The sequence below is a fragment of the Miscanthus floridulus genome, chromosome 5, assembly GCF_019320115.1.
Source record: "Miscanthus floridulus cultivar M001 chromosome 5, ASM1932011v1, whole genome shotgun sequence".
Lineage (NCBI taxonomy): Eukaryota > Viridiplantae > Streptophyta > Magnoliopsida > Poales > Poaceae > Miscanthus > Miscanthus floridulus.
This window is the reverse complement of record NC_089584.1, coordinates 73616920-73629459: the sequence shown is the minus strand read 5'-3', so window position 1 is coordinate 73629459 and position 12540 is coordinate 73616920. Positions and strand designations below refer to the sequence as shown.

General features: G+C 43.9%; 1 protein-coding gene across 1 annotated transcript; it reads left to right on the top strand.

The window, feature by feature from the left end:
* The first annotated feature begins 41 nt into the window (after positions 1-41).
* Positions 42-5726, top strand: LOC136452344 (aspartic proteinase 36-like). The gene is made up of 11 exons (XM_066452962.1): positions 42-164; positions 241-529; positions 625-754; positions 822-1069; positions 1452-1676; positions 2508-2670; positions 2759-2829; positions 3085-3175; positions 4598-4673; positions 4748-4819; positions 5278-5726. Exons 2-11 carry the CDS (start codon positions 279-281, stop codon positions 5424-5426), a joined length of 1476 nt encoding a protein of 491 aa, XP_066309059.1. The 5' UTR covers positions 42-164; positions 241-278; the 3' UTR covers positions 5427-5726.
* Positions 5727-12540: the final 6814 nt, after the last annotated feature.

Below are 12540 nucleotides of genomic sequence, written 5' to 3'. Positions count from 1 at the left end.
GACCATGATGGCTGTCCCCACTCCCCACTAGCTGTCCGCCGACCAGCTTTCCTCCCCGTTTTCCGGTGCCTTGCTTGTCCTCAGTCCCCACTCAAACGCCTCCGCTCCGAGGCGAGGAGGCCGCGGCGAGGAGGAGCAGCGGCCGGCGGGGGAGGACACGAAAAGTAGCCGGCCTCCCGCCGCCCGAAGCCCGACCGCTTCCGCAATTATTAATGTTGCTACTTGCTACCCTGCGTGCAGGCGCCTTTCGAATTGCCGTCTGCTACCACGAATAATCCATGGCCCCGCCTCCGCCTCGGCTTGCCGCCCTCCTCCTCCTAGCCACGCTGCTGCTGCTGGCGGCCGGCTCCGCCCCAGGCGCCGCTGCTGGCAGCGTCTTCCAGGTGCGCCGCAAGTTTCCCTCCGGAGTTGGAGCGGACGCCGGCGCCAACATCAGCGCTCTTCGTGTCCACGACGGTCACCGCCATGGCCGCCTCCTTGCAGCTGCCGACCTCCCGCTCGGCGGTCTCGGACTCCCCACTGACACCGGGTACGTGCCGGCCCTTGCTAGCTTCTTTATTTTGGGAGATTTCCCTGTGGGGTGCTTATTTGGTTGTGGGGATTATTGGGCCGGTCCGCGCGCAGGCTCTACTTCACGGAGATCAAGCTTGGGACGCCGCCCAAGCGCTACTACGTCCAGGTCGACACTGGCAGCGACATCCTCTGGGTTAACTGCATCTCCTGCGAAAAATGCCCCCGCAAGAGCGGACTCGGGGTACCGTTTCCCACTTTTTATCATATTAGTTCAGCCGTGTCCATTTTGATGTGAAATCTCTCTGCAGTTAGACTTGACGTTCTATGACCCCAAGGCGTCCTCGAGCGGGAGCACGGTGTCCTGTGATCAGGGATTCTGCGCGGCCACCTATGGGGGAAAGCTGCCGGGGTGCACTGCCAATGTGCCCTGCGAGTACAGCGTCATGTACGGTGATGGTAGCTCAACTACTGGGTTCTTCGTCACTGATGCGCTGCAGTTTGATCAGGTGACTGGGGATGGGCAGACACAGCCAGGCAATGCCAGTGTCACGTTCGGGTGAGTCAGGTCATGTCAGTTTATCACATTGCAATCTTTTTTTGTTGGACAACATTCATGATGGGCTATTTTGTTGCCTGAAAAGATTAGCATGATCCTTGACCATCGCCACGATGATAGTTGTTCTTTTATTAGGATGAGATTTTTTTATCCCAGTATGAGATAATGAAGTTGTATTCTTGGCCCTGATCCAGGCTATTACTTCATTGAAACGATAGGTAACAGAGAAAGCATTAACCCTGCTGTGGGGTTTATTATGCATCCCACGCTCTTTATCATATTGCAATAGAAGAACTGAGTAGGAAACAAGCATTAACGATTTGCATTTGTTAATAGTGCTGAAGTGTTAAGTGGGGATACATGATTCTTCTTTCCTTTGTAGGTGTGGTGCTCAGCAAGGTGGGGATTTGGGAAGCTCAAACCAAGCCCTTGATGGAATTCTTGGTTTTGGTCAGGCAAATACGTCAATGTTATCACAGCTAGCTGCTGCTGGTAAAGTGAAGAAGATATTTGCTCATTGCTTGGATACCATAAAAGGTGGTGGAATTTTTGCTATTGGAAATGTGGTTCAGCCAAAAGTGAAAACAACACCATTGGTAGCTGACATGTATGTACCTTGTCGTACTAATTATCCTTTTGGTTGCATTACACTCATGGGTGAACCACATTTCAGTTTCACTGGTCATATAATATTTTTGCTAATTGTTCATAGCTGTTAACTTTGATTAATCACTAAGTCACCAGTTCACTAGGATTGGAACATGAACCTCAAATCAAACAAAATAAAAAAATGAAACCATCGCACTCTCAACCCTAAAGACCTGTTGTTGCTGTACTTGTTCTATTTCTATCAAATGGTCGGCAACTTACTGCGAGTTCGATAAAAAAATGGTGGGCAACTGACGTGTTACTATTTCATCAGAGCCCTCACAAGATAGCCGACTGCAGAGCTAATTCTGACAAGTGATAACTATTGGTTAGGCATGTTGCTTACTTGCTTAGTATCCAACTAACAAGGACAAAAGGATATGAGAACTGGACACTTAATAAGTGTGGAATAAGATTTGACAAAATTGCATGTGCGAAGGAAAGAAAGATATATGCACATTAAAACTTCTGCTCAGTGGATAAATGTTCTCTCACTGGCATCTGTGCCTTGCTACAAACAGATGCTTCACCAATGCTGTTGTGCTAGTGCCACTGTTTTTTGTAAACTTCATGTTCCTTTTTGTCCATGGTCTCTTGAACATACCACTGTTTTTTGTAAGTTTTGAGTTGGTAAAAAACCTCATATCAATGGCATTGTTACATACTTTATATGAACGCATATTTTGTTGGCACATAGTGTTTTAGTTCTACTTGAGATGTGATGCATTGCAGCTAGCCGCTTTACTTCATTTATACTGTACTCATAGCCTGTCATGATTTTACTTTCCAGGCCGCACTACAATGTGAACCTTAAGTCAATTGATGTTGGTGGCACTACATTACAGCTCCCAGCTCATGTTTTTGAAGCAGGAGAGAAAAAGGGCACTATAATCGACAGTGGTACTACCTTGACATACCTTCCAGAATTGGTTTTCAAAGAAGTAATGGCCGCGGTATGACAAAGATCCTATGCTAGTTTGTCCCTTATAACAGAGGACCATATTCCTTTCTTTTCATATTATATTTCTCAACCAATTGTAGGTATTTAACAAGCATCAAGATATAGTCTTCCATAACGTTCAAGATTTTATGTGTTTCCAATATCCTGGAAGGTATGGCTTACACAATACAGCTGCAGTTGGAAGCGTACTAAATTACCTGCAATTCCTTCTGTGCTGCACTTCATACATGATGAAATATATTATTACTGAATCCTGATATCGATAATGCCCTCGCATACTTCTTTCATGGTCCCTTCATACTTGCTCTGTTTCATTTGAATTGGCACAAAGATGAATCACCAGCCCACAAATTATATTCTCTTACTATGATTATGATTCTAACTGTTGTGTTCATTTCTCTTGCAGTGTAGATGATGGATTCCCGACCATCACTTTCCATTTTGAGGATGATCTTGCACTGCATGTGTATCCACATGAGTACTTTTTCCCAAATGGGGGTAACATGACATTTCTCTCCTAGCGGAGCAACGTTTAATTCACCAATTGCATGGGTTCAACTTGGTTCCAGCTTATAGCACTTAAAAGTGGCTTCAGTGCCTTCTTTTTCCTTTCACCCCTTTTGCATAAACTACATGATAATTTTTAAAATAAAATACTTTTGTAATTTGTAATATCATGTTGGCCATTGGTAATCAATATGAAAAACAATCACTAAATTTAGTACAATGTTTTCAACTCGTCTAATTGACCCTAGTCGCTATGGCACCGATCAGGTCGACGAATCGTGACTAATTGGGACTAATCGTAGTGCATAACTGATTGCATGGCACCAATAAGCCCGACTAATTGTGGTTAGTCGGATGACTTGATAACCTTGATTTAGTATATGTGAATATATGAAGCACCTATCTTATGCTCTCTTTTTCCGTTACAATTTTTCTTTGTTAGGATTTTGGCTCTCCAAAAATTTCTCAATCATTCCATATCAAACTCCAGGTTGTTTCTTTTTTTGTCTGAATTTTGCTGAAATCGACAGAGATATTCTTTTGGATAAAGGTGTCAATTTAAACTAAGGAAAATTTGCCAAAAAAGAAAACTCTAAACCTACATTGGCAAAATGGCGTAGATCTATCACTATGATAGTTGGCAGCCTGGTCCCGAGTGTCATAGACACACTCGATGGAGTGTTGGCAAAAGTGCAATTTCACTAATGGTATGGTGGCAATTCCCCAAACACTGGTATTACATGAGTAACCACGGTCATCACCTATCAGTACTTAATTTTGCTTCAAAATTAGTAAACTTGGGTACTGCTGACAAACCCCAAGTACATTTACAGCACATCTAGCTTAATGTGTACTTGAAGATTACATGTCAAAGTTCATACACGCTGTAGAGAAGTTAAAGAAAAATAGCACGCATTCATAATTTCATATTGCCAAAATGGATGACATGTACATGCCTTTTCTGCTTTTTAAATTTCTGATAGTTCTCATCCTCTTTTCGGATTATACTGTTATTTTGCTTATAAAGAGAAAATAGCCTACCATTTTTGTATACTGTTATACACTCTCTTTATTATACTGTTATACACTCTCTTTATTATATGTTTATAACTCGAAGGTCTTTCTTTTTCGGGGATACTTTCTTTTTTTAACCTTTGTGGATACATGACATTGAAACATCTGTACAGTAAAGCAGTAAAGCCTCTATACGGCACACTCTACAGGATAAGATATAGACATAGCTATTAGTTATTTCAGTAGGTTGTTAATCAGTTCATTTCTGATATTTTGATTCAAGCACAACAGTGGTTTGAAATAGCAGTGCTATTAGCATACAAGTTCCATTTATGAGTGCATAATACATGGTCATGACTCGTGACTCTTATGGTCCATGTTTTCGTTCATTGGAGCAGAATGACATATACTGTGTGGGATTCCAAGATGGCGCATTACAATCAAAAGATGGAAAGGACATTGTGCTTATGGGAGGTCAGCATTGCAGTGCACTTGCAAACCCATTTTTGTTTCCAATGCCGTGTTTTTCACACTCCGTTTTCTTTCAGACCTTGTACTTTCAAACAAGTTGGTTGTCTATGACTTGGAAAATCAAGTCATTGGGTGGACTGACTACAACTGTAAGTGATAGCACGCTCAAATCTGCCCATCCTTAGTTCATTTCATTATAGATTGCAGTTGTAGCTTGCTATTTTCTTTCCAGAAATCTTGACTAATTCCAAAATATTTTGCTTGACATTGGGAGCCACGAGCTCAGCATACAATAGCTTATATTCTTGTTAACTGTCAACTGCCATTACATAGTTTGGGATAAAACTTCATCTACATCTATTTTCCTTTTTTTTGTGAAACACAATTTGTTCCTTTTGAAATAAAGGGAGAGAGAAAAGTGTGTGTGTGTGTGTGTGTGTGTGTGGGGGGGGGGGGGGGGGGGGGGGGGGGGGGGGGGGGGGATGGGATGGGGAGGACGAGGGCATGGTTGGTTGGTACAAGCATTGCATTGTTCTGAATTATAGATGTTAGTCGTGGGTTGCCCCCCTATTTCCTCAACTCTCTGGTCATCTGCTTGAAATTTCAGGTTCGTCGACTATTAAAATTAAGGACGACAAGACAGGCACAACATATACTGTCAATTCACATGACATCTCCTCCGGATGGAAATTCCACTGGCACAAGTCCCTGGTTCTGTTGTTGGTAACAATGGTGTGTAGCAATTTAATACGCTAACTCTATTGTACAACACGAACACTGACCGAAATTCATTTGATTCGTATTCTTTTCACAAAAAGAAAATCTAGGGCTTTAGGCTGTGTTCTCTGACCACGGAAAACGATGAAAACAAAAACATTGTATGCCATACAATGAGCCTGTGTGTGACTAGTGTAATGCTGAGCTGAGGAATATATGGCCACACGTAACTTGAGTTTCCCGTAAAAAAAAGTTGTATGTGTAAAATAAGAATCTCCTTTGTTTGCAGTACAGCCATCTTCTGACATTTCTTTGTGAAATGAGTCTTTTTTAGTATGAACTTTTATTCTGCCGTTTTTTATAATGTTCTGACATTTCTTTGGAGTAGAAAATAGTGATATATGTTGAATGTTTGGTGATTGAGAACTGTTAGGGGTACGATCCTAGATATCCACGGCAGACCATATGGGCTACGCCCCTAGGGGCGGCCCAGCTCACAAGACGAAGCCTTGCGGAGCACGATGCTGCTCGGCGCGTCCCATAAGACACCAGAAAGATATCATGAAGATACTACGAGATCTGTTAGGATACGTATGATCCCATGATTCATGTAATCTGTTATTACTTTTCGGTTATCTTCTAGATCAATCGATTTGTAACCCTACCTCTCGGACTATATAAGGTGGGCAGGGACCCTCTCCAAACACACGAAATATCATACGATAGTCAATACAATTCAACAGAACACATGCGTATGGTATTACGTCGCGCTGACGGCCCTGAAAGGATTAAGATGCCCAAGAAGGGGGGGTGAATTGAGTTAATTCTAAATTTTTCTTGCAATAATTAAATCCTACGGTTAGCCCAATTAACCCCATGTGCCTAGAAAAGTATTTGTATTAATCGAACGCACAAAGGACTTGCAACATATGTTCCAAACTTACTCTAGCATGATAATTCTATGAATGTAAAAATAAGTATTGAATTGCTCAAAGTAAATGCTCAAAGTAAATAGAGAGGGGAATGTGGCGATGTTTTGCCGAGGTATCGGAGACTCGCCACTCCCCACTAGTCCTCGTTGGAGCACCCGCGCAAGGGTGTAGCCCCCCTTGATCTGCGCAAGGATCAAGTGCTCTCTACGGGTTGATTCTTCGACACTCCGTCGCGGTGAATCACTCATAACCGCTCATAACTTGAGTTGGGTCACCCACAAGCTCTGCCGAATGATCATCAAGCTCCCAATCACCACCAAACCATCTAGGTGATGGCGATCACCAAGAGTAACAAGCACGAACTCACATTTGACCACGCGAAGCCTAATGAGAACGGTGGATGCACACTTTGCTACTCTTGATTCACTAATGAGGCTACTCTCTTGGATTCTCAAATCTCAATCACCTCACTAGGACCTTGCTCTTTTTGGCACTCACAAACGTGTTTTTCAGCTGTTGGAATGAGCAAAAGTGACTCCACACATGAGTGGAGCTTCTATTTATAACATGGACTGAAAAACAAACCGTTACGTGCCTCTGCGGGGTGACTAGACGCTCCGGTCATGTTGACCGGACGCTCCGGTTAGTTCAACCCGCACACTAGTGTTTAAGTGTTGACCGGACGCTCGCAGCGTCCGATCATCACTGACCGGACGCGTCTGGTTGCATTTAACCCTCACTGGAACCTTACTGTACTCGATCGGACGCTGAACCCCTAGGGTCCGGTCAGTACTGACCGGACACGTCCGATCATAGATTTTCTCTTCTAAAACTTTACTGGAGTCAACCGGACGCTGGCCTTCAGCGTCCGGTCACTTGACCACTTAGTGTCCGGTCGCACCGAACGTAATCTGCTTGATCAAATGAACTGATCGGACCCTGCAGCCAGCGTCCGGTCCGACCGGAGCCAGCGTCCGGTCAGCATTTGACCCTCCATTCACTTCCAACTCTCGAACATATGTGAATGAAGTTTGCTCCAACGGATCTTAGGCATATGTAGGAGCTACCTAGCGCTAGTTTTGACAAGTGTGCACCACATCTAACTCACTAGACTCATCTAGGTCAAGCTACCCGGCCATACCCCCTTAATAGTACGGCTAAAGAAAAAACAAAGTCCTAAACTACTCTAAGTATCTCTCCAACTCCAATCGACACTTAGAACTAGTCATCCTTAACCTTGTCGTCCATCCTTTGAAAACCGAAACGATTTCCATCGTAGAGGCCTAACCACCTTGATTGCCCAATTGATCTCCATTACCATGACCTAACTAAATTGCCTCTGCAAAACACACGTTAGTTATAGTAATCTTGTATTGTCATTAATCACCGAAACCCAATTAGAGGCTTAGATGCTTTCAATCTCCCCCTTTTTGGTGATTGATGACAATACTACCTCGAGTATGTGAAAGAGTGAGGTTTTTGACATGCTTGGTTCATATAAGCTTTTATCAATAAGAACAAAATAGTTAGGCAAGCTTAGACCCAAGCCAACACGATGTACTCAAAAGATATGAAATAAGCATGAGTACAAGTAATAAAGCTCATTTGCATCGGAGTAAAGCGCGGAAGCAAAAGCAAATGAGCATAACACAAGTGATATGACATATAAAGGAATTTAAAGTGAAGAGCACATATGTCATATATCACAATTACGTAGATATCACTATCACATAGATATAATAGTATGCATGAAAGTAAACACACGAATGCATAAAAGTAATAGTGTATCACACAAATAAAACTCCAAATGTATATGATAGACTAATAGCTAACTAGGCTCCCTCTAAAAGTCACCCCCCTGAGTCTACATACTCAAACCCTCTTCCCCTTTGGCGTCAAGCACCAAAACCTAAGGGTCGGTCGGCGGGGCTACAGCGGATGAGCCGGGCGCTGAGGTACGAGGGGCAAGCTAGAACTAGGCACCGTCATCATCTGACCCTGAGCTCTGTACTGACTGACCCTCTATGGCTGGAAGCGTCGCTGAAGCGGTCTGGGTCTGAGCTAGGGCAGGTGCTGCCTGTGATGTTGCTGGTATATCTGTCGTAGGATCTGAAGACACGACAGAAGAAGGGAGCCTCTAAGTAGTCACGCCGACGGGAGCTGCTGTAGAAGGACCTGGGGCATACATATGTGGCGGTGTAGGCATCCCTGTCAACTCGTAAAAAGATCCTCCAAGACTCCTAGAGACTGATGTGTCAGGCACAAATAGCGAGGGTGACTGATCCGGTGTGAAGCTCGTCTGAAGTGGTGTGAACTGTGGGGCTACCACTGGCGAGGATAACCACTGGGACACCTATACTGTAGGAGAAGCAAACGGAGCTGGAGGCTGTCCCTAACTCTAAAGCCCACTAGGCTATACTGCTAGAGTCGTCATAGTGGTAGTAGGCTGACCAATCTGGGGCGAAGGCTATGGCTGTGGGCCCCAATAGCTGTCACTACATGTTGCATGAATCCCAAAAGCTATTGCTGCATGAGTAACTACTACTGATGCATCTGCTGCTGCTGCTGTCGCTGGAACTCATCCTAATAAGCCTGAAACTGTGCAAAGTTGGCAGCGGTCTCCTGAGCCTGTCTAGTCTGATCCTACTGCATCCGCTCAAGGATAGCAATCAAAGTGGGGTCTATCTGTGGGGCAGGTGGAGCTAAGCTGGAACTGCCAGCCTCTACATCATGTCTATGTGGAGGCATCTGAGGAATAGGCAGATAGTTGTCATCCGAACTATCACTAGACTCGCTCCTCTCCTGAGCCTCAAGCTCCTCCTCCCTAGTAGCTACTATGCCTCTAATAATCTCGTCCTGCTGAGTTGTATACTCTGGTATATCTGGACGACGACAGGAAACTCGGTGGTGGCACCTCTGTACTCTGCAACCATCTCTGGTGACCTAACTTGCACAGCCTTGAGTATAAGGAATGTGATCCAATGTGCATATAGAAGCTGCCTACGACCCTTGAAGCCCTCAGCTATAGTATCCTCCATCTCTGATAGAAGGAGGACCCAAATATCAAACACTGTAACACCCTAAAAAAATTGCCTCTTTTGAAATAGAGTTAAAATGATTTAAGTTAGAATATTGTGCACATGAAATATAGGAAAATAAAAATTTTCATTAATTTAAAATTCAACATAAGGTAGTAACATGTGTGAGCATACATGCTATTGCATCTTATTTATTATGATGAATGGTGTTGATCTAAAACTCCAAAGTAATTTGGAATGTTTTTGAAATGAAATTGAAAATGGCTTTGAAATAAAAGAAAAGAAAGAAAAGAAAAATTAGGAAATAAAAGAATTTAAAAGGTTGTGTAAATTATTTTTGAAAACTTACTAAAATTTGCTCACTTTTATTGGAATTGAAAAGTATATTCAAAACTCTATTTGAATTTGCATTTGGTTTACATTTGAATTTGGACTTGAAAACTAGAAATAGAAAAGATTTTAATTTTGGAAAAATTTCATCTTCTTCAGCCCAGCCAGGAATCGGCCCAGCCTTTCTCCCCTCCCTCACGCGCTCGGCCCGCTCGGCGGCCCACCCAACCCTCTTCCTTTTTCCTCCTGCGCCTGGCCTACTGCCTCGCCCGTGCACCAGCCCAGCTAGGCGGCCGCTGCTCGCTACCGTTCCCCGCTTTAGTCGCCCGCGCGGCCCAGCTCCACGCGGCCCGCTTTGGCCTTCAGCGCCCACGCCCGCAGCGAGCACCCGCAAGAATTTCTCCCTTACTGCCCCGCTGGCCCACTCGTCAGCGTTGCCGTCCCCTTCCCTTTCCTTCTCCCTTTTCCCGGCCGCGCTCAAGCTCCTCACCACCGCCGTGGTATTACGCCGACCATCGCCCAAGCCTCGTCGACGACGTGTCCCAAAGGTCCGCCTTGTTCCCCTGTGACCGTATGTAACATCAATTCCACGTTTTGGTCTTGTTTTCCTTGGATTTTGACCTCACCCGTGTGTTCTCTCTCTCTAGCCACCGCCGCCGTCGACCCAAGCCATCAGAGCCTTCTCAGACGTCGCGGCCGTCTCTGTTGGCCTCGTAGTGAGCTTCTCCGTCTCCCTATTCCCTCCGTTCATCGTATTGCGCCTTGGAACACCGTAACAGCGAGCTCCTGTCATGCTGGCAATGGCGCCGCCGTGGGACGGCACCCCGATGCATTCCCCGCCCTCAATAGCGCATTCGTTAAGTTCGCGAGGTCCTGCTCTTCACGCCAGTGGGTTTGGTTTCAATTGGGATGGACGAAATCGCAGTACCGATGTCCGCCGGCGAGCTTGGCTCGCCGTCGGCCATGGCGCCCTCGCCGGAGGCGCTGTGCCACGACGGGTAATCACCCGATCCCACCAGCGCCGTCAGATCTTGATTAACCGATTAGGATTATATACCCTTTTGGGTTGAGTAACCGGTCCACCGTGGGCCGTGGACTCAGTCCACTGTGACGTGTCAGCACTGGCCCACGCACGCATGGTGAACCGCACCACTCGCGCAGTGACACGTGGCTGCCTGGTCAGCAGCCGGGTCAACATCCAGTCAAGCCATGCCAGTTTTGCATAATAGCCCCCCTGTTTTCGGTGAATTAACCCGCAGTCCAGGTCAGTTCAAAATAATTGTTTTTCAGTCCTGTTTTTATTCGCTTTAGACCCTATAGTTTCCAGAATTAGTGCGCGCAGTCCAAAATTTGTTTAAATTCAGATTTTAATTGTTTTAATTCAAAAATGAGTTTGAATTATTTACAAAAATGCCACTGAACCTTATTTCATGCGTAACTTTTACATTTTAAGTCCGATTTGATCGGTTCGAATTGCATTAGGACCGTATTTAAGTTTTCTACATGTTTATACAACTATTAGGCATGTTTTCAACACTTGAAATTCATGGATAGATTTAATCTATTAATTAACCAAAGTAAAACTTGTTTCAATCATAACTTATTCATTTTAACTTCGAAATAGTCTGTTCAAGTTGTGTTTGTTTCATAACGACGAAATCTACGCATTAGTAATAGTGTTTACTATATTGATATTTCTGAAATAACATGGTTTAAATCATATCTTGATTAATGGTTATGCAACTAGGTTTTATACATAAAATATGATTTGTTTTACTTTTGTTTTATAATTTAAATCTAAAATTGACTTAATTTAATCTATATTATTTATAAAATATCTTTTATATATGAATTCATATGGTTAACCTAAACGAAGCCTATAGCTTTCTTTTCCACGTATTAGGCAAATCTCTAGTTGTAACTTTTCAACTGTAGCTTCGATTAGCATGCCTCTCGCGACTGTGTGTTCATAGCGATGCGTAGAATCGTATTTCAATCTCTTTCACTTATTTTTCTATGATTGGTGTACTGTTTTGATATAGATGCAACTGTATGCTATGCATGTATGTGTATGGATGTTTGTGTGGTGTTCTACGATTGTCCAGTCGGTGAGATACACGTGATGATCTAGAAGAAGAAGAAGGACATCGAAGAATAAAGCTTACCGAAGGATCGGTGTGTAAGGCAAGTATAGCATGGGACATCCTTGTTACCTATTCACATTTAAACACTTAATTCATATTGCATGTGTCTACCTTGTTGCCAAATAGGATATCCTAGATATTTGATAACTTGTACCTTGAAAACCTTTGGGATATTGCATGGGATAGTTTTTGCTAGTGCTTAATCAAAACCATGATCTTGTAACTTGACTAATGGTATATGCAAGAAACATTAAAACATGACTTTTTAGTAACATGGAAATAGGGGGCTAAAGTGTTTATATGCTTCAGATTCCTCTCTCTAAGGACTTATCTGTAAGAGATCATCTGGGACTTACAGTACAGCTGTGAGGGCCATATGGCTCTGGCTTTAGCTCAGTATGAGGATCTTTTTCTAGCTTGTTAGTGGTTACCTTTAAGGTGCAGGGTATGTTTCCTTTGCTGCTGGGAAGTGTGTACCATGCTGCGGTGCCCATGCGTGCCACTCCTAGAGATGGGCCACATACGCCTAGCGGCCCTAACTTGTTAGACGAATCCTTTGAAAGGCTTCATAGTGAACCCTACCGACCTTCCTTGGAAGTGGGTCAAGAGATTAGCTACCTCGGGCGAAAGGGTAAATCACGACTCACAGTGAACGTGTACAACCTCTGCAGAGTGTAAAACTAGTATAATAGCCGTGCTCACGGACATG